The sequence below is a fragment of the Ctenocephalides felis genome, unplaced genomic scaffold (assembly GCF_003426905.1).
Source record: "Ctenocephalides felis isolate EL2017-DRISC unplaced genomic scaffold, ASM342690v1 CF-g0.4_SCAFFOLD_03571, whole genome shotgun sequence".
NCBI classification, from domain to species: domain Eukaryota; kingdom Metazoa; phylum Arthropoda; class Insecta; order Siphonaptera; family Pulicidae; genus Ctenocephalides; species Ctenocephalides felis.
The window spans coordinates 70,220,201-70,247,015 of record NW_020539725.1 but is presented as its reverse complement, the minus strand read 5'-3'; the positions used below and the strand labels follow the sequence as shown (position 1 = coordinate 70,247,015).

The 26,815-nt window shown below is 29.0% G+C and overlaps 3 protein-coding genes across 3 annotated transcripts; 2 read left to right on the top strand and 1 right to left on the bottom strand.

The window, feature by feature from the left end:
* Positions 1-2,926: 2,926 nt before the first annotated feature.
* LOC113386672 (zonadhesin-like) lies at positions 2,927-8,815 on the bottom strand. Its single transcript, XM_026624437.1, has 6 exons — positions 8,804-8,815; positions 7,604-8,090; positions 7,186-7,464; positions 5,484-7,118; positions 3,661-3,953; positions 2,927-3,601 (listed from the first exon to the last, which is right to left on the bottom strand). The coding sequence occupies exons 1-6, from the start codon at positions 8,813-8,815 to the stop codon at positions 2,927-2,929; spliced, it is 3,381 nt and encodes a 1,126-aa protein (XP_026480222.1).
* Positions 8,816-12,287: 3,472 nt separating this feature from the next.
* Positions 12,288-15,413, top strand: LOC113386671 (mucin-5B-like). The gene is made up of 5 exons (XM_026624436.1): positions 12,288-12,403; positions 12,474-12,656; positions 13,122-13,137; positions 14,031-14,098; positions 15,211-15,413. The coding sequence occupies exons 1-5, from the start codon at positions 12,343-12,345 to the stop codon at positions 15,408-15,410; spliced, it is 528 nt and encodes a 175-aa protein (XP_026480221.1). The 5' UTR covers positions 12,288-12,342; the 3' UTR covers positions 15,411-15,413.
* A 4,221-nt stretch (positions 15,414-19,634) lies between these two features.
* LOC113386670 (BMP-binding endothelial regulator protein-like) lies at positions 19,635-21,645 on the top strand. The gene is made up of 2 exons (XM_026624435.1): positions 19,635-19,788; positions 21,398-21,645. The coding sequence occupies exons 1-2, from the start codon at positions 19,635-19,637 to the stop codon at positions 21,643-21,645; spliced, it is 402 nt and encodes a 133-aa protein (XP_026480220.1).
* Positions 21,646-26,815: the final 5,170 nt, after the last annotated feature.

Here is a 26,815-nt window from a genome sequence, read left to right as displayed (position 1 = left end):
TAAGACACATTTATGTATTATCTAATCAGAATTCTAATACGAATCTAATAAGACTCCCATGCATCCCATGCAAAATCTAATAAGAATCCCACTTACACTTACGTGTATACAATAAATCCTATGACGAAAGTCCGCTTGATATGTATTTATTATTTATTCTAGCCGCGTTTGTGTCACAATTTCATATATGTCACACAATCACGAGATCACAGTTTTCCAATCACCGATCATTAAAAACAACATGTTTTCCACTTTCGATCACTTCGCCACTCGATTCTTAGCAGAATATTCGATTAAATTGTAACATAAACGTAAGAACGTAACATGTAAGGCACGGTGCCCATTAGAATTCACAGTCGGAATGTAAGTTGATGCGATAGTTACGGTAACGCGGCAGCACGGTCGATGATGGGGCGACAGTGGGGGATATGTAGAGTTTGGGGCGGAGTAGTCGGGCGGGGATAATACCTGGTGCTATCTGTTGGGGACATTTGGAGATGGATCGATGGAGCATTTCGTAGAGGTTCTAAAATAGATATGAGTTTAGTACGTTTCGGACCATGCTCGTTTGTCGAATCTGAGTATGAAGTCGAATCGCTCGTATCTCGAAGCATTTTTTCTCATACAAATACATTAAATTCGTTTTAGTACTGTTGATCTTGTGTAAGTTTTTTGAATGTTAAAAATATATTTACTGTTTATTAATTTGAAATTGTGTTTCCCTATCCATTTGTAAAATTGCGTAAATGAGGCATGTTTTGTTGAACAACTATCATTCTGGAACTGTTGTCACTCTTTCGGAATGATTTTTATCCACAAACTTTCAGAGCTTAAAAAACTGTCTAATGAAATATTGCAAGGAGTTACACCCTTCAACAACTCTTGTCTGAATACAGTGTGATTTCAACTACAAACTAGTGAGGTGCATGGCATCGTGCCTTAAGGCAAATTGCTGGAACTTTCCGTACCGTAATTAAAACCTTTGGTACAAAACCCCAAAAAAAATTACACAAAACATTTTTGACCACCAAATGACTTTGAATTATTAAAATCGGTTGATTGGTGTTCCCGAAATCGTCGACGAAAGTTTGTATCCGCACACACACACACACACATACACAAACATACACACACACATACACACATACACACACGCATACACACACATACACATATACGGCATATACGCACACGTACATTCATTTTTTCTAAGGTATGCCAAAATGTTCAGAAATCGCTAAAACGTAAAGTTATATAAAAATTTTCATTTTCGATTTTTTTGCGATTACTATAAGCCTACGGAAAGTTAAAAATTGCGAAAGTTTATACTGTAACCAAGGTCGTATGTCGATCAATTTTTTCTATATAAATACATTGAAATGCCATTACTCCGTTTCAACCAACCCCAATTTCTCCCCTAACTTCACCTGTTTTTTTATTACCTCTTTATTACGTTCTTTTTCAATTTTTTTTAAAATTCAGATTTATATCAATTGTTCAAAAATCAAAAATAATTTTTCTGCATATCTTCACGTTTCAAAACTTTCTGATCGTTTGGCATACCCTGGAAAAAAATGTATGTATGTGTATGTGTGTGTATGCGTTTGTGTGTATGTATTTGTGTGTGCATGTGTGGATACAATTTTTTGACGACGCTTTTGACGGTCGACGGGTCAACCGATTTGAATGATTCAAAAACAGTCGATTCCTATTGATAAGGACAAGTGCCGCTTAGTTTTTGACAAAGGCAGGTCAACCTGTTCGGGAAATATATAGCAAAAAGTACTAAAAATGGCTGTTTTTAGAAAAACAGAGCATCTGATTTGAATAACTCAAAAACTATTATACTTGCGTTAATTGAATGAAGATTTGATTACATTTTTGCAAAGGCAGGTGCAGCGATTTTAGAGACGCAGAAAAATTTTGACATTTGTTGGTCAAATATGATCCTTACAAATCATTATCTATTATTGATTCATATACGCATAGAATTTGTTGTAAATAAGTAGACAGGTAGATAGGTAAATAGATATAGAAGTAGAATATGAAAAAAGTGTCTATTTTTAAAGTAAGCTAGTTGACAGTTATAACCAATAAACAGGTGGATAGGTTAATTAGTAATCAAATGAAAAAGAAGAAACAAATCAAATAAACAAGATTGGTAGTCTTATAGACAAGTCAACTGGTTAAAAAGTAGATAGGTAGACAGGTAAACAGATGGACAGATAGACAGACAAACAGATCAGTAGACAAGTAAAAAAGTGTTAAACTTTTATATCAGTTACGTATTTCAAGAGAAGCACAAAAAATCATCACCATTTTATCATTTTATTTGAATATATTAATTCAAAACAACTTGCGGCATCTAGCACCGTTAAAATACACTGCAAAATATCAAAAGTGCACGTCTTGTATAAATTAGTCTCATAAATATAAAAAAATCTTAGCAATGTAATGCTAATGGCAGGATAATTTCTTCAGGAATACGAAAACTTCATAAAAATAATTCAAACTAAATTAACCTACAAAAAATAAACCTACAAAACACTTAATAATAGCGAGGTTAATGTGCAAACACTTACAAAATAGAAAAAATATGATTAAATTTTTAGTCGGACATACTTATGCACTTTTGGTACTTTTACTTCAATACTCATTTAACCAACTCAGAAGTTGAAGATGTATATTAATCTAAATATACTAACCTAAAGTCACAAATTTTTTAATCAACGTTTCACACTAACTGGAAATACTTACAAAAATGTATATAATAATAATATAACTTAACTATATAATATAAATACATAAATTACTTCCCCTGTCCCTCCATCTTTTTCCTATACTTCTTGGCTTTTTTATAAAAACACAAATACACTATCAAATATTTTGCCACTATTAAAAACACTACAGTACATCCTATAAATAGTCATTGTGAACCTGGGAATAAACAAGGACCCAACTTAGGATCTTCCGGCAAATGGTTATGTTGGACAACTTTAGGAGGGATTTGATTAACCACAGGACCAGCTGCATAATAAACTGGTGCATAAGTCAACTTTTTCTGAGTAACTTTGGTAAAACAATGGTCAACTGGTACACAAGTGGTATCATCAGCACTTCTGAGAACGTATCCGATTTTACATTGGCAGGTGAAAGCTGCCGGGCAAGTTTTGGAGCAGTTTGGTAACTGCTTCCTGGTCAACATATCACATGTGATAGGATTTGGATTGGCGCACATTCTCCATTCAGAATTTGGTGGACATGTGAATCCTCCAGGACATTCTGATGGCGGTACACAAATTCCTTCATCATTTAAGACGTAGCCATCGTAGCAAACACATGAATCTGGTAAGCAAGGAAGTGGACAAACTTGTCTAGGAAATAAAAAGTTTTTGCAAGTTATTGGACAAGCTGTTGCACATTCGACACGTTTTGAATGTGGACCACATGGTACTTTTTTTGTAACACATTTGTTGTCCTTGTTGAGTTCGAAACCTTCCTTACAAACACATTTGTAAGTCGGTTTGTCTTTGGGTAAATCGTTGCTTGGGTAAGGAATTCTTACTAGGATCTCGTTTTCCGAACATATATCTGGGCAATCCTGCAAACAATTGGACAAAATAAAATCCAAGTATTTTTATTTTAAATATTTATAGTTACCTCTAACAGCACACAATCATCAGAATTGATCCTGTAATAACCATCCTTGCAAATTAGGGCTCCTTGTTTACTTCCCTTGACCAAAACTTCTTCACCATCATTCAAATTTGCAGGACAATGTCGTTCATAAATTTGTCCTTCGTATAAAAATGTCTGATTTGATGTTGGTGGTTTTTCACATTGATTTTCTGTGCCATTTCCACAACTCAAAGTGGTAGAATTTAGAGATATTTCATCCAAATCGAAATATTCGGCTTCGTCTGATGACATTGGCATCGGTTTCTTTTCTACATCTGGTATAAAAAATATTTATTTTAAATATAATTATATATAAAATTTTCATTATTATTACAATATATTCAGTCAAGTTTTTTGACTAATTTATAATAATCCGATTCATATGAAACCGATAATACCAAAATCTAGTACAAAATTATTTCTTCTTCATTTTATGTTACATAAGTAAATAAAATATTTAAAAAAAACTGTATAATTAAAAACAAATATCCATAGATATAATTATTAATTATCCAATCAAATTTCCATATATATTTGAAGAAATTCTTACAATAGAACAAATCCTAAATATGTTTTATACTAAGTTTCTGGCATCAAAATTTACATACATTTTGCTATGTTTGAGTATTTGCAAATAATTATATTTAGAAAATTTTAATTCGAGTAATAAATATAAATCGAACTTACCTTTGGAACAAACGATTGCAATACTGTAAAATACCAAAAAAATGAACCAAGAATAGTTTGCCATTATTTGGTGCAGCATTTAATTTTAAACATCCAAACTAAATTATATAACTACAATTTTTTATAAATACTAATTATATAAATTACTCCACTTTACTGATTATGAAAAATGACAATTTGAAATATATTTTTAAGTGCAACTCTTTATATAAATTAAAAAAGCGGAACTGTACACATATTGTTGATGTGTACTCTTCCTTATTTATTTGTTACGAAATTTTTGTTACATTATAAAATAAATTTCTTTATACAACCTATTACCTATATTCAAAATCTTATATGGATTTGAAAATTTGAAATAAATTTTTCTTTAGATTTTTATACAATTAAATGATTTTCAGCGTTGTAATGTCAATACATGCATTTTTATGTGCCTTTTTTTAGATGATCTAATTAATAACTGTTTATATTTGATATTTTATTGATTCTTTAGTTTATATGGTTTTTGTATTTTTAATATATGTAATATCCAAAATATATTGAATATTTATATGTCATTGTTTAAATTGCTTACGATTGCATTTTTATGTGTACAAACAGTTCTAATTCCATACTGAAATATGATATATTGCATGACAAATATATATATATATATATATATATATATATATATATTTCTAATAAAAAGTTTCACTAGATAAATTTAAAAAATGTAGAATTTTTTTACATGTAACAATATTTTATAAGTAAATTTGGGTCTTCAAATTAAGGGTCTTAATCATGACTGCAGAGTATTAAAAATTATATAAAAATATTTATTTATTATAATAATATTTACAATAAATACTTCAGTAAACTAGGTTTAAGGTAAATTAAGGCATAAAATAAAAAAAAACTAATTAAAAACTAACTATATACTCTTAATCTTCTAAGCACTCGATAGTAAAAAATTGGTTATCATATCTATTGCTGAGAGCAATGATGTTTTTATTATTACTTTATTATCATAGTAAAATTTATTTAACCAATTATTTAAATTTATTTAAAATTAATTTATTTTTTTCTTTTTTATGCTCTTATTTGAGGCGAAACATAATTAACAGAAATATACTTCCTACATTCTTCTACAGATTTAGGAACACAAACTCTGGAATTTTTCGTCAACCTCACAAAACCAGGTTGACATTCACATGCATGTGCATAACATTTACCATCGCATTTATCAGGCAATTCTACACCCAACATAGTTGCACAAGTCTCATAACAGTTTCTTCCACAATGTGTTAACCACTCGTTGATTTGACATCGTTCAATAAAATTACAAGCCTTAGGATCGGTCAAACAATTGGTTAGACTTACCAGGTTGGTTTGTTGGGGAACACAGACACCTTGGTAGTTTCTCATGAAACCATTTTTGCATTGGCAAGTGTAATTGCCAAAGTATGATGATGAGATGTCTAGTACTAATATGCCAACTTCGTTGGCTCCACATAAAAACTGGGATTCACATTGGGATGGAGTGACACATTTGCCTGAAGAATTTCTTACATAACCTTCAGCACATTGGCAAGTATTTTTTTTGCAGTCTTGATAACTTGCACCCAAAGCTACCTGTCCTGTAAATTTGTCACAGTAGTCATCTTGCTGAGTTGCACAATTTGTCCAAACTTCGTTTTCGCTACAGGTTACTGCATTGGAGCAACAACTTAAAGGAACACATGAACCATCAAGGTCTCTTACGTAACCTGGTTTGCACTTGCAGGTGTTCAAAATGCATTGCAAGGTGCATGGTGTGGGTTCCTGGTCGCCTAAAGCAATTGCACATGTTTCTGGACATACACTTCCACAGTTTGTCCATTCTTCATTCTGGCCACAAGATATTTTACAATCGCTTTCCAAGACGCAAGTTCCCCAATCGTTCCTGACGTATCCAGGAAAGCACTCACAAGTGTTTAATATGCAGGAATCCTCAGACACAATATTAGTGGTTGCGAAGGTATTGCAACTAGCAGGCTGTGCTTTGCCACAATTTGTCCAGACTTCATTTACACCACAAATTGTTACGCCTGGACACTCTTGGGGAAGTACACAAGCACCAGAACCATCTCTTACATAACCAGCTTCACAAACACATGTGTTCACCCTGCATTCGTAAGTGCATACTTTAGGGAGCTCCAAACCTAATGTAGTGTTGCATGTTGGTTCACAAGAAGTACCACAATTTGTATGAACTTCGTGTACACCACAAGTCACCGGACAAGATGATTCCGGTACGCAGCTACCATAGACATCTCTAACAAAACCATCTTTACAAATACAAGTATTTTTTCGACACTCACTTACTTGCTCGTAAAAACCAGGATCAGAAACATCTTGGCAAGTTTTTTCTGTTTCAGGTCCACAGTTCGTCCAAATTTCATTAACCCCACATTGAACAGCTTCTGGACATTCTGAAGGAAGTACACAAGTGTAGTTGGTGCTCATTATATAACCAGGCGCACACTCACAAGTATTGAAGATACAAACATCAGCACAAATTCCGTCGTTTGATTCTAGTCCTAATTCTTGAGCACAAGTTTGTGGGCAAATGGTACCACAACTTGTCCATTGTTGGTTGATTTCACATTCAGTTTTTACCGGACATTGGGAACGGGGAACACATTTACCAGTTTCATCTCGAACGTGGTCATTGCGACATTCACAAGTATTGGGAACGCATTCGTAGTTGCAGATTGGTGGTTCCACAAAACCAGCTAAAAGGGTAATTTGTAATATTCTAATGGTATTATATTCACAATATGTATCTAATTTTATTTTTACCATATGTTTCGCAAGTTTCTTCACAATCCGTCCCACAATTTGTCCAAACTTCACCGTTGTCCTCGTCGCAAATTTTATGCCCACTGCATTCCTCAGGAGCTATGCAATCTCCAAAATCATCCAGGACATACCCTTTTTTGCAAACGCAGAAGTCAAATCCACAATCATAGGTGCAATCATCTGTTGATGTATTGTTGAGGTACATCTCGCATGTTAAGGGACATTTGTATTTGCCGTTGCTGGGGATGAATTTTGGACCACATGGTTTCTGGGGACAAACTGAAAAAGAAGTAGAATATGACTTTTCTTGCATACTTTTTTAGAACACTAACCTAATACTAAAGACTTGAATTTAGACAAATATATATATGATGCTGATTATAAGGTTTAGTAGCTTCTGCACAGTTTGACCCCTTACAATGTACATTTGTTTCCCTTGGCAATCTAGCTTCCTCTTGTCTAAAAATTGGACAATGCTCTCTCAAAATGCAATTATCATCTTCATCCAAGACATATCCATCAGCACAAATGCAACTTTCAGCAGAATCAAAATTATTCTCACAACTGACCAAATCTACTCCATTTATCGTGGGACATCTATACTGGCATATCATATCGGAGTCACTGAGGACTTCATTTTGTTTGCAAATTGTTCCGGAATTGTTCTCAATATAAATTTGATAATAAGAACAGTCTTCAGGTAGAACACAAGTGTTGTCGGAAGCCCATAAATAGCCTTCTTGGCAAATGCATATTTCTTGAATTGAAGAGTCGAAACATATTTCATCTTCTGGTTCATCTAATGAGTTGCATGTTAGTTGGCAAATGTAAGGGTTTTGGTTTAGTTGGTGTCCAAAGTTTTTGCATGTGCCAGCTGGAAGGATTGGAGATTCTGAATGGTTGACCTTTTTGTAAAATCTTAAGTTTTATAGAATCTCATTCATAGAATGATATGCGTGTTTTTATATGGTCAACAAATGTAGCTAGATGATTCAAAAATTTTTTTTTTATTTATAATTAGTGTACTGTATAAATTTAACTCAACTTTTGGCGAAATAAATATGCCATCACTAATTATATATTAATAAAAATTAATGAAAATAAATTATAGATAAATTAAAGATAGATTTACTATCATATGCTATTAAAGATTTTATAATGATAGGCTTACTTACTCTCAAATGTGAATCCAAGAGATGTTCCACAAACTAACAAAGTAAAATAAAATAAACAATTTGCCATTATGTGAAAAAATGTGAACAGACAAAAAGTTTTTTGAAAGAAATAAGAAACGTTTATATATATGGCATTCAAAACGTGCCTTATCTTTTCTCAGAATGTTGTACAATATTTTTTGCGTTTAATTTTAGTTAAAAATTAAGAAATAACATCAAAATGGTTATAAAACGTATATTTTATGTAACTAATATGAGAAGCATAACCCATTAAACATATTTTTGATAATAATAAGCAACTATTTTTTTTTAAATCTCAGTTTCAAAATTAAATATCATTTTTTTAACAATTTTGAAAAATCTATGAATAAAGTAGATCTCCATGTTTGAATACAATTTTAATTATACATTTTTATTGAAGAATTCAGGTTGTTATAACTAACCCCAGGTATCATTTTTTTACATCAATCTAGATACTATTTAAAAGCATTAAATCAACCACAAAAATAGATACTCATTATTAAAGATTGATAAATTTGAAACAAAATAAGATATACAAAACATAAAATCAGGTGGTAATAATAACACAAACCAAAATTTTATCATAGAACAATTTTATATCACATGTCAAAAATGACGGACCTGCGCAATTTTGTTTACCACGTCAGCTTGCAGATATGATAATATTATGTAGAACGGTTTACTCCGCCAATTGAGACAAAAAATATTTGGATATTGTTCAATATTTCATTAAAAAAACGACTGTTTCTACTTACCCCTAGTTCCCTCATATACAATAAAATACAGATTTGAAATTTATTCAGATTTATCGTAAACAATTCAAATAATCGAACAAAATTAAATATTATTGTAAGTTTTCTACCTCTGTCAAACTTACACGTGCAGTTTATTTATACAATATTATTTCATTCATAATTTTAGAAACAAATCGTGATATTTTAGCATTTTCAACAATGTATTTTTTGCACAAAATCACATTACGCAAATTCTGATTTTTGCAAAAAATATTCAGTTTTATATTATACACTGAAAGATTAAGAAGATTTTTTGCAATGAAGATTTTGCTTTTTATTGCATTTTTATTTGGGGTCCTAGCTACAGTTTTTACATATCCAGGTATGATAGTATAATTAAAATAAATATACAAATAGATATTTCCATGCATAAAAAATATATAAAAAAATTCGTTAATTATAAAACCTTACAAAATATCGTGATCATTTGTTTTCCTCAAAATCACTCCTAGCTCACTTGATTCCCACATTATTATAATTTTTTTTATTGCAATTTTGCGAATTGTCAATCCGAATAGTTCATTATCTTAAAAGATTTTACGCTTATTTTGTTTTAATATACAGGATTTAATATGTTAGCTTTAAAATCCTTATAACAAATTTATTACAGCAAAAAATCAAAAGGTTTTTCATAGAATTGTAAGAATCAAATATCTTGGTATGAATTTTTGTATAAACCTGCAATAAACTATTAATAATAGTCGAACTGATAACTATATATTTTGGAAAAATTAAATGTTTGTAAAAATATCAGTTTTATATACATTTTTAAAACCAAATTTATAACTATTAGACCTGATTAAAAGGTGAGCATATAAGTCAATGCAATTTACTCATACATCAAATACGAACTGTTCTAGAATTTTTTTTTCTAAAATTTGATAATCGTATTTAATATGATTATATTGTGTTAAATACTATTATCAAATTTAAAAAAAAAATTCAAAGCCAGATGTTTTAATAATTTTTAAAAATATTATTATTCTCTTCATTCCCAGATAAAACAAATAATATCATAAAATGTACAAGAGAATTCGAACTCTACGATTCTTGTTTTCTGGAGGATTGCGAAAAAACTTGTTTCAACTATGAAAATTTCCCTGAAGATGACTGTAATGAAATACCAGACGTTTGTACACCAGGATGCTCTTGCAAAAAAGGATATGTCAGGATTGAACCAGGATCGAATTGTGTCAGGAAGGAGGAATGTCATAAACATATAGAGCAAACCGAATCGTGGTTTCAGTGGATTCTTGATTATTTATATTATTTATTCTTTTCTTAAAAAGGAATAATCATAATCGAAGAAAAAAAATTGCCTTTTATGTACATTTCAAATCATTCAAAATATTATTGATTTGAATATTATGATTTGTTGAAATATATTATCTTTAAAATGTGCTGTTATTTTAGTTTGCCTCTCATATTTTTTGCGATGTAAGAAAATATAAATTGAATTTCAGCCAATTTTAATTTCTAAGAAATAAAATATTGAAAAATAAATAGCAATAAGAACGTGTATTTTGTTTTTGTAAAAAAATCATGAGTATTGTAATAAACCCCTGATGTACTTTTATAGTTAATTCGACATTTTTCTAAAAATAAACCACGAGTTAGATAATAAAAAATAAAATTGAAGTAAAATATTTCAATTTAAAACATTAATTGTCTAAAATCTAGATCGACTTCTTTCTAAAAATAAAGCATTATTAATTAATTAAAATTAAAGTAAAATAAAAACAAAATAGTCAACTATATTTATTAAATAAATAAATTTTGACAGCTTTTATCTAAATTTTGTGTATTTAAATTATTTTAAATATATTTTGTAATTTTCCATATTATAGTACTAAAGCATTGTACACATATGCAATTTTTCTATAATTTGGCATTTTCATTGCTCGAATTATATTTGATATAAAATTGTGAATATTGATTTTTTTTTCAAAATATTTCTAAATACCTTTCAAGTGTGTCGATTTGTTAATTTAGTTAATTTTTATATTGTCTTTAATATGTGTCAATTATTTTATTACCGTAATTCAAAATGCAATAAAATAATAATATGCATAACCCAAATGCAAAATTGGACTTCTAAACTAAAAATTATAAATTAAATGAGATACTAAATGGGATATAATTGCTTATAGAACTATTTTTTGCATTTTTCCTCAAATCGCTTCAAAATATTTTTTTCCAAAGTTTGATTAGCATCTTCTTATATATAAAATTGAAGTTCGATAAAATGTTAGGTATGAAAAGGCTCTAAAACGGCTGAACAAAGGCTTGGTCAGTCTTAGTCTTGAAAAATTCGTTTAATCCAGAGATTGTGCAAAAGGTAAAACTTTACATTTTTAATTTAAAATTTTGTGTAAAAGTGTGATTTATAATAAAACAATCGATTTCGGCTCATACGTCAAATGTCGAATGGTTTTGACAGATTAAGTATGTTCGATTAAATTTTCTACGGTGGCTTAGATAAATATTTCTTAGAACTAGTATGTAATATTATTTCACATCAAACAATTCTTTATTTGAAATATGAGTAAATTAAATTAATTCCTTCAGGATGTCTAATTTAGAAAAAATAATAAATATTTTCACTAATATTGATTCGTTAAAAAAACTAATATTCGAACAGTTTCAAAGTTAAGTTTAATAAAATTAAGTAATCAATAATAGTTTAATAGAAGTTTAGTCAAAAATCTAAACCATATTATTTGTTTCCTACAATTCTAAGAAGAACCATACTATTGTATTTCGTAGTTAAACCTGCATCTAAAATAAATATTTTAATTGAGCTTAGAGAAATTTTTGTATATTTTATAATAGCCAAATAAGTGAAATAAATAACATGTTAAGTGAGAAGAAAATATTTCATGATATTCCTGCTACGTCATCTCATGGATCAAAAAGGGGATTCCTTTACATTTCGTCGTAAAATTTACATATTACTTTTTATATAATATTTAGTTTGTTAATTTATCGCAAACATACGTCGATTCAAAACACACATATGATTTATATGTTCTTATTACATCACCAAACAAGGTCATGGTCGAATCCGCTCTTATATAAGGAAGACATCTAAGGTGAAAATCTCAGTCGCGATATTTTAAAAATAATATTAACAGTTCCTTAATAAAATAAAAATTAAAACAATCAATATGCGTTATTTCAGTACATTAATGTTCGTTTTAGTTGTGTTTGCTGCATTATTTGCAATTGGTAAATATTGATGATAATCCAATTCCAATCACATATATTAGTCTTTACTATGTATAAATTTTATTTGAAGGTAATGCCGAGACTTGCAACAAGAAAAATCAAGAATATACAAGTTGTGGATCAAGTTGTCCTGAAACTTGTGATAATTATCAAGATAAAAATCTTATATGTATTGCTATGTGTCGAGTAGGATGCCAATGTGTACCAGGATATATTCTAAATGCATCAGGAGATTGTGTCAGACCTGAGGAATGCTGATTGGAATCAAACAAAACTTTTGCAATAATTGTACCATTTTCTGAATACATATATTTTAAAAGATATTTTAAATCTAATTGTGTGGAAATTTAAATTTTGTTATAGTTTCGAGAGTGAAAGTTGGTGTTTCATTATTAACTTTCCTTAGAGTAAATTATAGTAACCGTCATAAAATCGAAAATAAAATTTTTTGCACGTTTCAAAGGTTTTTGAACATTATGGCATACCTTAAAACAATCAGATGTGTGCAGATACAACGACGGTTTCGGTAACACAGATCAACCGATTTGAATGATTCGAACGTTTGATTTCCAATAATGGGGAGACGTGATCATTAGTTTTTGGCAAAGATCCAGCCTTTTTGGAGATACAGAGCAAAAAGTGAAGAAATCAATAATTTATTTTTTGCGAGAACGGGGCATCCGATTAGATTGATTCAAAATACATTCGACTTGTGTAGACTGTGAGACGAGCTGGTTAGTTTTTGGCAAAAGCAGATTTATCCCCTTGGGAAATACAGAGCAAAAAGTGCTAAAAATTACAGTTTTTGAGAAAATGCAGCATCCGATTCAAAAAACATGTTGATTTTGTTGACAATGTGAATTAACTATTATTTTTGGTAAAGGCATTTTTTTCTATTTTAAAGGCATTTTTTTCTATTTTAAAATTTCAAATAAATTTTAATTTTCAAGATTTATTTTTAAATATGCAAACTGATTCTGAATTTAATTATAAATCTAGCTAAATTTTAAAGCTCACTTATATACTTAAAATGAGTAATTTTAACTTTGCAACTTAGTTTACATACTTCTTAGAAATATGAGATAGGCTCCCGTCATTCTAACTCTGCTTGATTAAGTTTTTTTTATTTCGTTTTCATGAAAACATACATAAACGTCATCGTCCGATTCATAAGCTCTTATATTTTGTCTATATAATACAAATAATGAAAGTTGCATTATTTATAATAATCTATTTGAAAATATTTAAAATTAATTTAATATTTTACATTACAGTACGGGAAGTTCCTGCAATTTGCCTTAAAGCATGATGCAATACACCACAAGTTTCATAATTAAATTTATTTTTAATAATACTGTGAAACGTATCAATCAGTCAATTAACGAAATGATAAATTTGAAGATAAAATCTATTGTGTGATAATTTAGTCATTAAAATTTAAGAGTTTGTTTATTCGCAAATCAATTTTAAGATTATTGATGATAGAATATTAATTTTTGTTATCGAAAATACGTAATAAGGCCAGAATAATCAAATGTATATAAATGGAAGAGTTCTAACATAATTCTAACGTGATCAGTTTATAAAGTGTAATAAAAAAATATTTTGAAACTTTGAACAATTTCAGCATAAAAATGCAAAGTGTAAAATATCTATTGTTCTCTTTGGTGGTGGTCACTTTAACATTATATTCAAGTAAGACATTTTTTTTTATTATTAAGAAAAAATTTGTATATCTTTACGTTCCAAAGGATTCTGAATATTTTGGCATACCTTACAAAAAATGGAAATATGTGTGCGTGTTTGTGTGTGTGTGCGGATACAAATTTCTGCGCTTTGATATATCGTCTCTATGCAGCTTAAACTTTGCGATTGCTTTAAATATTTAAAAAAAAGAAATATTGTTTTTCCAGAAGTTTTTTTTTCCCAAAAATTCTTTTTTTGTTCAAAAATTTAAAATTTCTCAAATCAAATTTGTTCAAAGTTTAAAAATAAAATTAACCTTTTTGTTTAAAATTAATTTTTGGTACGGAAAGTTCCAGCAATTTGCCTCAAGGCACGATACTAGTTCTAAATTGGTCCCACTCGATTCAGAATGACTTTGAACATCGAGAAAACATAAAATCAGCATATGAATTTTACGAAATTTGATTCAGTCAAAATCCTTAAATTTCCTGAAAACTTTCTAAAATTAAATTCCTATCAAGTAAGTCGATTATCTGCACAAATTGCAAAGTAATGCAACTTGCCACAAGGCAAAATGCAGCTTACATTTAGTTATACTTTACAGTTAGTTACAGGACGAGATTATGTTACTAGAGAAACATATTTTTTGTTTATAACATAACATTATCAATAAATTTGAGATGATTTAGATAAAATAGATAAAACCAATCTCAATCTCGATTTAAATATGTTTGTCATTTAGAGATATGTAATTATAATTTAACACGTTTGCGGCCGTGAATGCTATAGCATTAATTTTTATTGAGAAGCAGAATGACATGAATGCTATGGCATTCAAATTTAAAAGTCAACTATTTTGAACTTAATTTAACATAATCTCACATTTTTGTAATTATTATACCTGTCAAGGTAAAGACAAACTGATTCTTTAAGTATTTTCGTTTGGACAAGCGCAGTGTGTAAAATAGAATCGTAATACTTGACGTGGATGCTACAGCATTCACAGTACAAAACTGTTAAAATATGACAATCTGTGAACCCTTATAAATGGTGTTCAATCATTTTTCAGATATCGCACCCAATTTAAAAATAAAATGACCGTCAATTTTTTTTATTATTAGGTGAAGCTCGTTCATCGAGATGTACAAAACAAAATGAGATTTTTGTTACTTGTGGGTCAAGTTGCCCTCTAACCTGCTCAAATTGGAATTCAGATCGTTTCTGCACATCAGACTGCGTAATTGGCTGCGAATGTGAACCAGGATTCGTTAGAGACAACCAGGAAGAGTGTATACCACCAAAACTATGCCCTCATCAGTAGTTATTGTTTCTGATAATAAATATTTATATAAAATTGTATTGATGTTGATATATAAATAAATATTTTCAACATTAAAATAGTAGTCATCATTAATGTATAAAATCACAACTTTGGTTTATTGACATGTGAATATATAGTTTGTAAGATGTGAGCACATTTAAAAAATAAAGACTCAAGTAACAAGTTCCTATAGCTTCCCTATACATTCAGAAAAATTGCATACAGATTAAAAAAACAGTATAATATGAATAATCTATTGTTAATAGAAATATATTGTTCCTTGAAGATAAAATTCAACTTAGATTTTAGATCAACATAATGTTAATCGAAATTTTGAAATTAGAAATATTCTCCACAAAAAATCAATTATATAGCGGGTTAAAAAATAATATTTATTCATAAATTTAAAATAAACAAGTTACATGAACTTCCCGATATGTTTAAATAATCGACTTAATCAATAAAAAATAAATTAATTTATGAGTCATTAAAAGTATTTCGAGTGAATTTATTACACATAATTGAAAACGAACGAACACTTTGACTCGGAGTATTTTCTAAAAGCAAATTTTCAAAAATCAATAATTTTTATAATTGAACCAATTTCCAGGACTTTAATGGTTTATTATGTTCAAGACCAAGTACTTATGCCAAGTAAATAGTCTAATTTTAATTTTAACAAATGTCAAAACTACTCATTTTCTCAAACTTTGATGAATTTTTAAAATTCATTTTCTCAAACTATTTATCGTAAGGCCGTAATATTTCAGTAAGTTTTATAAGACCATGATATATATCGTTAAAAAAAATCCATAAAAATCGACTTTTTTCAACAGTTAATTACAAGAAAACGGCTCGGTAGATTTTCACCTAAAACTAATCAGTTTCATTCCCAACTAACATCTTTCAAACAGTTTTTAATTTTTTAAAATCGGTTCGGTAGGATGAGCTTAAATGTGGACGAAAAGTTTAACACTTTTTTTTAAATTACAAAGAAACGGCTTGGCAGATCGTCGCACAAAACTGACAAACGATGGTCCTCACCGAAATCCATCAAATGGCTTTTAAACTTCTGAAACCGGTTCAGGCGTTTTTGAGAAAACGTCGATGAAAGTTCTAATTTTGACAAATGTCAAAAAAACGATACCAATTTTTGCAAACTTTGACGAAGTTTTAAAGCTAAACCAGTTGTCGTAGTGCCGTAATATTTGAGTGTGATATAGAAGACTATGGTATTTACCGCCAAAAAAAAAATCGCCGAATTTTTTTTTAAACTTTATTACAAGAAAACGGCCCGGCCGATCTTTACCAAAAACTAATCAGCACGATTCCCAACCAAAATCTTTCGAACGGCTTTTGAATTTTAAAAATCGATTCAGAATTGCGGGCTAAAACGTAGACGAAAATTTTTTTACTTGTCTGCGACTTATAAAGAAACGGCTTGGCCGATCGTCGCACAAAACTGACAAACAATAGTTTCATCGAGATACATCAAATGGGTTTTAAATTTTTGAAATCGGTCCAGCCGTTTTTGAGAAAACGTCGATTTACGACAAAAAATCTGTTCACACACACACACACACACACACATACTTTTTCCAAATTTGGTCTCATTCGATTCAGAATGGTTTGAAACGTTGAGAAAACATAAAATTAGCGAATCGAATTTTTTGATGAAAACAAACTTTTCCTTCGGGAAGTTAAAAATTTAAAGATATTTTTATTTGAATTTTTTTAGCAAATGTATAATTTAAATATTTATGTTCATTATATTCCATACTTCATTATTGTCTTATATTTAATATTGTATGTCTCATAAAATTTATTTCATTTTCCAAAACCAAATGCTGTTTTAACTTATTTAATATATTTATAACTGTGAGTATAAATATTTAAATGTAAATGCATATGTTTTAAGATAAAAGTTTCTGCTTATTTTTAGTAACATAATAAAATGTATAATTTAATTATTTCATGGTCGGATAAAATTTATATAAAATCAATTATCCATAGCAATTCCGTTTGGAATTTGCGACAAATTGTTTTTTTTTTGCACATAAATATATGTATATAAAAGTAAGACTTGTAAAATGAATGCAAAACTAAATTTCAAAGTGCAAGAAAAATAGTTGTAATATAAAAATGCAAACTGTTACATGGCCTTTCTTGATATTCGTGATTTTGACGTTAAATTCAAGTAAGAAGCATAAATAAAATATATACGATAAGTAACATTATTTATAAATTGATAATTGATTTTCATTTCTGAATATTAATATCTATTTCCTGACTTAGATGTGAATAAGAACATTATTATATCAATCAAAAATGACATTTTGGGAAAATGTGATAGATATATTTATGGGCCAATTTTGGAATATCGTATGTATTTTATGTTAATAGTCTTCCACAAATAAGAGTACCTTGAAGATTTTGTAGTCTCGGTGAACAAATTTTATTTGCATAATATTTTTCTCAATGTGTTGGTAGTCACATTACTTTCAAAAAGTTAGACATCTGGATTTCAGCATTTTTTAACTTCCCGAAGCAGAAGTTAATATTCTCATAAAAAAATCCGATTCTGAATCGAATGAGACCAAATTTGGAAAAAGTATGTGTGTGTGTGTGTGTGTGCGCGTGTGTGTGTGTGAAAAGATTTTTTGCGGTAAATCGACGATTTCTCGAAAACGGCTGGACCGATTTAAAAATTTAAAAGCAATTCGATGTATCTCGATGAGGACTATTGTTTGTCAGTTTTGTACGACGAAAGTAGTTAAAATTTTCGATACTGCCAATGGTTAAAAACTAATATACAAGTACAGATATCAAAAATACATTAGTTCAATTTCACGCATATTTTATTTATAAACAAAACATTAAAGTACCTATAATTTTGATTTTAGCTCTTTGGCACTATATAGCTACAAAAAATAGCTGTTTTTGCAACACTAAAATTTTTTTTATTCACTACTATATTTACAACTTGGGAATGCAATACCGGTATACCGGTATACCAAATTACCGGTAAACCGCCCGATTTTTTGGCGGTATTTTTACCGGTACTTTTCCCAAAAATACCGGTAATTTCGGTATTTTTACATAAGCGCTATTTGATACATAATACACCAAAATTTTAAATTTCTCGGAACAAATTTATCTTTAAATTCCATAATCGCATAAACAGCTATATCTTCAAGTGATTCTATAAGATAAACAAATGTCAAATATTATCTCAACTTGGCATTAAACTGAATATTTATTGCTTTACTAAGGGCTTCATATCGTGTTACAATAAATAGAATCGGTCTGATAGATAATGATATTTGCTTCATCTGATGTAAAATAATGTAACGGTTTTTTAAGTGATATTTGCGCCAAAATATTTCATCATACAGATTATCCCTGCGTAATCTTTATTTTTTTCTAACTTTATACATAATAATTCTGATAATTACTAAATATTTTTTCTTCTTATTGCAATTATAAAATATTATTTTTCGACAACGTTTCGAAGTTTGAAAATACTATAGAAGCATCACATTGTTTTAAATAACAATACTCAACAATTATAGCAACTTATTATTTATCTCGACAAAGAATCCGATCTTAAATTATTGTAGAAAAAATATTTTTTTTAAATATTGGAGATTATGCTAATTTAACACATCGGATACAGACAATACAGTTTATTATAATAATGTAATATGATCTTTTATGAGTTTTTGGTCTTTCTTACTCATAAGTTTGTTTTCGTGAAAAGTACTCAATATACTCGATTGTAATAATGAATTAATTAAATTGGATATGCTTTTGTTAAATTATTATTTAAAAAAATAAACTTATTGTTTTATTTTATTGTTTTTATTGTTTAGTTGAATATAGTTGTAGTTTTATAGACATTTTTTTACATTTGTACTGGTAACTTTCAATTTTGTATACATATGTTTACGATAATAAAAATACCGGTAATTTACCGGTATTCCGGTTTTAAAATTAAAAATTACCGAAATACCGGTATTGAAATTTTCGATCGGTATTGCATTCTCTATTTACAACTGTCCAGTTAAGTTAACTGTTGAACGAAATAAATATGACCTTACCGTAAGACGTGTATCCGTGAATAGGAGTCCATTATTATTTTTCGCAAATTTTTTTTTTGATCTGGTATAACTACTTACGAAATTTTATCCTGAAGTTCAAGGTCAATTTTATGAAGAATATACAATGGAATGCGCAGAAGAGCAAAATCTGGTGTACACCGATTGCGGGTCATCTTGCCCTCCGACCTGCGAAGATTGGAATCAAATAAGAAAGTTCTGCAAATCGAAGTGCGTCTCCGGCTGCGAATGTAAGCCAGGATTCTTTTTAACCGACGATGGTGAATGTATTCCACCACTTATGTGCCCTTATATGAATAAATATCCGTACCGAAATTAAACATTACTGGAATAAAATTAATGCACAAGTTTATTATTGGTTAATAACAATTATACTTTGTATATTTTCTAATAAATTATTGTAACTATGTGCTGTCAGTTTTAGCATTCATATTTTCTAGGCCTGAAATGCACTAATGCTTATAAGTGTACAAACAAAGTATTTAAATATGAACAATGCTCGTATGTATTGTTTACAATCAGGATGAATCCATGAGATGATCTAATTTCATATTCCTATGAGTTAAATAAAATAGTAATAATAAAAAGATAATAATTGACTTTTAAAATCAGTATCTCTATTAGATTAATTATGTTATAAGTTAAATAAAGGCTGTGAAAAGTTTTTGTTTTAGTAAAAACTTTGTGTAAATTTAATTTTTTTAAAATTGGAAAATTTCAATTTTTTTTCAAAATCTTAACTTTGAGAATTAAGATTTTTTTGCAAGTTTTGAATTTTTTTGGAAATTTCGATTATTTTTGTAAATTTCAAAAATTCTAAAAGTTTTAGCTTTAAAAAAAAGAATCAGTTTTTGGATTTGAATTATGACAAATCACAAAATTAAAAAATAGCTGTAGGAATTCTGTCTTAAGGCAATTAAGGCATCGTGCCTTAAGGCAAATTGCTGGAACTTCCCGTACCGCAATTCAAAATTAGAGTAATTAAAAATAATCAATAATAATCGATAAAAGTTGATCAATGATTTGAAACTTTTAATAAAATTTCGAACCATATTAAATCATTCTATCTTAAATCATTTATTTTGAAATATTTTGAAAATTCTAAACTTTTTTTCAAAGCAATCGTACTGCTTAAACTGCATAAAGACGAAATATCGAAGCGCGTAAGCGCCGCGTCGCCGTTTAACGCGTAAACATTGGTACGGAACCCATAGGAATGCAAACAAAATTAATAATTATTGTTAAAATCTCCATAAAATATCTGATAATTTGATGTGCATATGTCTAATGATCATTTTTGACCGCCAAATGGCATTTTTTTTTTACTTTTTTTATTAGATCTCCGAAACCGCTAGACCTGCTTTTATGAAAATGTGATCAATTCTTCGTCTTGTCAATACAAGTAAAATGGTTTTTGAAGTATTAAAATCGGACGCTCCGTTCTCTTAAAAACTGAGTTACCGTTTTCGTCAATTTTGCCCCGATTCTTCGGAAAGGCTAGACCTGCCTTTGCCAAAAACTAATCAGCTAGCTATTATTGTAGAAATTAGCACGTAAACTTATTGCAAAATTGTATCAGTGAATTGTTTCATGAACCGACAAAATTTATATAAAATCAATTATGCATGGCAAATTTATTTTTAATTTGCGAGAAATTGTTTTTTACACATAAATACAGGTATATGAATGACTTAAAAAAAACCTTGAATTTCAAAGTGTTATAGAAATAGTTTCAGCTTAAAAATGCAAACTGTTATATACCTATGGCTCTTCCTGATTTTTGTGATTTTGACATTAAATTCAAGTAAGAAACTTTTAATATTAATAAAGTAATTAAAGTATAGCTATTTACCAAATTTCATTATCAAGTTGAAGCTCAAGATGGCATGTCCAAAATTATATGTCCCAAAAAAAATCAGGTTTACAACAAATGCGGGACAGGTTGTCCTCTAACCTGCCGCGATTGGAATAAATTGGCAAGGAACTGCCATGCGATGTGCTTTGTTGGCTGCCAATGTGCCCCAGGATTCTTTTTGGACGACAAGAATGAATGCATTAACCCAAATCTTTGCCCTTATATGGAAAAGAAAAATGAAGAATTGGATTATTATTATTAACTCGTTCGCTGCAAGAGTGATTGCCGCAGCAAAATGCTCAAGTATTTTTTGTACACAATTTGGACAAAATACAATTTTCAATAATTTAACTCAGAGTAATGAATATTGAAGCAAAATCTGTCATCTATAGGCGACATTCATATACAGATCGTCAAGCAAATGTCGTCATATAAGAAATATATCAGATTTTATACATTCAACTTCAATAAGACCATTCAAATTGTCAGACTAATGTGTCTAATTGTCAGAATAATGATCATTATTAAATATCATATATTATTCTTGGTATGTAGAAATAAAATAAATACAACAAGTTGGTATTGGTATTTTGCTTTAAGGCAAGTTACATGAATTTCCCGATATGTGTAAATAATGGATTTAATCAATAAAAATAAATTAATTTATAAGTGATTAAAAGTATTCCGAGTGGATTTATTACACATCATTGAAAACGAACGAACACGTTAACTAGGAGTATATTCTAAAAGCAAATTTTCACAAATTAATGATTTTTGTAATTGAACCAGTTCCCATAGGACTTTAGTGGTTTAATATGTTCATTAAGACCAAAAACTCTATCGTTATACCAAGTAAATCCTCTAATTTTAATTTTAACAAAAGCCAAAAAAAACTACTCATTTTCTCAAATTTTGATGAATTTTTAAAATTAAAACTACTTGTCGTAAGGCCGTAGTATTTCAGTAAGTTCTATAAAACCATGATATATACCACCAAAGAAAATTTCACAAAAATCGGCTTAAATTTTTTTTCTCAACAGTTAATTACAAGAAAACGGCTCGGTAGATTTTCACCTAAAACTTATCAGTATCATTCCCAACTTCGAAAAATTTTTGATTTTTTTAAGTTTTTTTTTAACTTCCCGTAGGGTAAGTTATTGTAATGGGCCGAAAATCGGAATTGAAAATTTTTACATTTCTCGACGTTTTGAAGGTTTCTGAACGTTTTGGCATACCTCAGAAAAAATGGATGTGTGTGTGTGTGTGTGTGTGTGTGTGTGTGTGTATGTATGTATGGATACAAATTTTCGTCCACGTTTTCGGGCGTACGGATCAACCGATTTGAATGGTTTAAAAAACATTCGATTCCTATTAATAAGGAGAAGAGCTGATTAGTTTTTGGCAAAGACAGGTCCAGCAGTTACGGAGATAAGGAGCAAAGAGTGCAGAAAATAGAAATCGAGTTTTTGAGAGAACGGAGCATCCGATTTGAATGATCTAAAAAACATTCCATTAGTAATGATTGGGAAAAAGGGTAATTAGTTTTTCGCAAAGGCAGGCCCAGCCATTTCGGAGATACAGAGCTAAATGTACAAAAAATGGCAGTTTTTGAGAGAACTAAGCGTCCGATTCAATTGATTCAAAGAACTTTCTGCTTGTCTTAACAAAATAATTGATTTTGGAAAAAAAAATTTTGTACCATCTTTTTTTTTTTTTTTTTTTTTTTTTTTTTAAATTTTTGTATATCGAAAATAATTCAGATTTTATTTTTATTTCTGACTATAGTTCTAATATACTTTAAACAAATAATTTCAACTCTGCAATTCAGTTTATATAATTATTATAAATATTAGACAATAATACAATATTTATAATAATCTATTTGAAAACATTCAATATTCCTCGAACGTTTCGTTACGGTACGGGAAGTTCCAGCAATTTGCCTTAAGGCACGATGCCACCCACCCCACTAGTTTGAGTTTTTTACCGAAATCGATTCGGTAGTATGAGCTTAAATATGGACGAAAGGTTTAACAATTTTTTTCAAATCACAAAGAAACGGCTCAGCCGATCGTAGCACAAAACTGAGACACGATAATCCTCATCGATACATCAAATAGTTTTTAAATTTCTAAAATCTGTTCAGGCATTTTTAAGCAAACGTCGATGAAAGTTCTAATTTTGACAAATGCCAAAAAGACCATACTTATTTTTGGAAATTTTGATGAATTTTTAAAGCTAAACGAGTTGTCGTAGGGCGGTAATATTTTAGCATGATCTAGAAGACTATGATATCTACCGTCAAAAAATAATCATAAAACTCGTCGAATTTTTTTTAAAAAAAAATTTATTACAAGAAAATGGCCTGGCCGATCTCTACCAAAAACTAATCAGCGCGATTCCCAACCAATATCTTTCGAACGGTTTTTGAATTTTCAAAATCGATTCAGAATTGCGGGCTAAAACGTGGACGAAAAATTTTTCACTTTTCTGCGATTTATAAAAAAACGGCTTGGCCGATCGTCGCACAAAATTGACAAACAATAGTCCTCATCGAGATACATCGAATGGCTTTCAAATTTTTGAAATCGGTCCAATCGTTTTTGAGAAAACGTCGATTTACGGCAAAAAATCTGTTCACACTCACGCACACACACACACATACTTTTTCCAAATTTGGTCTCATTCGATTCAGAATGGCTTGAAACGTCGAGAAAACATAAAATTGGCGAATCGGATTTTTTTATGAAAACATAAACTTCTCCTTCGGGAAGTTAAAAATTGAACTACTGATCAAAGTTCAATTTTAAGGATTTAGTTCTTAATAGCAAATGCTTTATCGAATGGTTTTTAAATTTAAAAAATTGGTCCAACCGTTTTTGGGAGAACGGCGACAAATGGTCAAAAATCGTCTAGCACACATACACAGATACTTTTTCCAAATTTTGTAAAATTAGCAAATCGGATTTTTTTTTTCTCATAAACATAAACTTCTACTTAGGCAAGTTATTAATATTATAATAATGGAATAAAACTAATTTTAATCACAGTTTAAGTCTAACTTTGCCTGTCAGAAAATTTCTACTGATGTCGCAGATTATGCCAGTTTTGAATTAATGAATATCTATATTTAAATAAAAAATTATGCGTTCTGTAAATATTATGTATTTGGATAACTAATAACAAATATGTGTTTTAATTGTGTTGTCAAATACTAAGATTATGAATAGGTAAAATTGAAAATAACTGGTTATTTGTTAGAAATCGACATAACTAGTTGTGTATGGCATCGTGACGCAATGCAAATTGCTGGAACTTCCACACATACACGCACACACATACTTTTTCTAAATTTGGTCTCATTTGATTCAGAATTGCATGAAACGTCGAGAAAACATAAAATTAGCGATTCGGATTTTTTGATAAAAACAAACTTCTCCTTCGGGAAATTAATAATTATACTAAAATTTACTTTTCAAAAAAAGGCAGTTATTTTTGTCGATTGTTATTGTAAAATACATAAAAATATTATTGTTAAAAATCCTAAACGGTACTATTTATAAAAAAACTAACGTTGTAATTTTCTATTCAACAATATTATTGCAGTAGTAAATATAGTAATATAGTACAAATATTCATGTGGACAAACCAATTACACTATTTTTACGTTAAAGTTTGTTTTTAGTACACGTTAATTACTACATGTACATAAATAAATTACTAAAATAAACCGGTATATAATTTTAGCATACTTTTGCAAAAACAATGCGCATTTAGTCATCTTATAAATACACATGCAGTGAGATGAGACATCTTAATTCATTTTTGTGAAGAATACTACAAACGTATTTAAAAAAAATCAGAAAGTTTCAAAAATTACTAGAAATTGAAATTTTTAAAGTATTGTTTTGATATTTGAAACTCTAGTAACAGAAAATAGTGAAAAGCATTTTTATCAATGGAATCAGTTTCAAGAAAATAGTGCAACGTGAATTTGTTCAAAGACACCCTGGGAAGTAGGAAATTTTTTGTAAAGGACTCAATTAATGGGTGTAAGTATAAACAAAACTATTTCAAACTGATCTTATAAAATTGTAATGTTTCAAAATTTTAATCTATCTATTACCATTTAGATGTTCCCTTTGATCTGTCTCTGCATATCAATTGGATTAGCACAAACAAGTCCAATTTCAGGACCTTTTTCTGATAATGAAATAGAAATCGTGGATTTTGGATCACCAAAAATTCCAAAAATAGATGTATCAATACCAATATTGGATTTAGAAGCAGAAGAAACTGTATATTATCGTTATAATAATGCTCCATTATCGTACAGGAGACCCGAGGAAAGGATTTATAGGAAAAAGTTTTATGCTTCGCCTGTTGCTGCTAGGGGAGGCGGGGGTTGATAAAAAAATTAAGGAGAAAAATTAATTTATTTTTATTGAACTCTAAGTTGAAAATTTGTAGAATAGTCGATTAGGATAGGTTTTATATTTTTGTAATCATAATTTATTTATTAGACATTAGCTTAAGTTAACCAATTATTGAATTTTGTAAGATTTCACTATATTAGTTAATGTCAGAATTATTTTTAATAATGTAAAATTTAAGTGATGTTTAATATAATTTTTTAAAGCATTTTCTAGAATTTATATTAAATTGTTTTTTTTTGAATCGACGCTCCATGAATTTAATATAATATTTTAGTATATATATATATATATATATATATATATATATATATATATATATATTATGAAAATTGGTACAGCTGTTTTTAGGGAAAACTTTGGCCAAAAGGTCACGTTCACATATATTTCTACACATGTATCTTCTAAATTCAATCCTATTCGATTCAGAATGACTTGAAACGTCGAGACAACATGAAATTAACAAATCGGATTTTTAAGGGAAAACAAACTTCTCCTTTGAAAAGTTAAAAAAAATTAGTGTTTAATATAATTATTATATTAAATGATTTATATAAATTTTTTATTTTTAAAAATAACCACTTTTTTAAGCACATATTGTTTTCTGTATTATATTTGAAAATTGTACAAACTCTTGATTATAAACTTTAAGAAGTGAAATCACTATAAATTATTCTCCTTATTAGTGTTTTCCAATTGAAATGAATCAAAATGATTTAGTAATCATCAGTGATTTACTTTTACATCGATATTGTGACGATCTTAGAAAAATATTCTATTGCAGAATACGATTGTGCAATTTAGACAAATATTTTATAACATATATTCCTACATTGTTGACAGCTGTAAGAATGATTTCTTATACATTGTATAAATATTACAAAATATATGTTATATATAAAAAGTAGTATAAAGTTAGTATATATAAACGAGTACTTATTATATTACAAAATTTTATTAGAGTAATTTTATTACTATACAAAAAAATGCATAAAATAG

Coding starts and splice junctions, on each gene's coding strand:
- LOC113386672 (XM_026624437.1), bottom strand. Junction 3,954..5,483: donor TCCTAAATCTGTAGAAGAAT/GTAGGAAGTATA, acceptor TTTTTATACCAG/ATGTAGAAAAGAAACCGATG. Junction 3,602..3,660: donor ATGATTGTGTGCTGTTAGAG/GTAACTATAAAT, acceptor AATTGTTTGCAG/GATTGCCCAGATATATGTTC.
- LOC113386670 (XM_026624435.1), top strand. CDS start 19,635: ATGGAATGCGCAGAAGAGCAAAATCTGGTGTACACCGATTGCGGGTCA. Junction 19,789..21,397: donor ATTCTTTTTAACCGACGATG/GTGAATGTATTC, acceptor TTCATTATCAAG/TTGAAGCTCAAGATGGCATG.
- LOC113386671 (XM_026624436.1), top strand. CDS start 12,343: ATGCGTTATTTCAGTACATTAATGTTCGTTTTAGTTGTGTTTGCTGCA. Junction 12,404..12,473: donor TGCTGCATTATTTGCAATTG/GTAAATATTGAT, acceptor TTTTATTTGAAG/GTAATGCCGAGACTTGCAAC. Junction 14,099..15,210: donor CACTTTAACATTATATTCAA/GTAAGACATTTT, acceptor TTTTATTATTAG/GTGAAGCTCGTTCATCGAGA.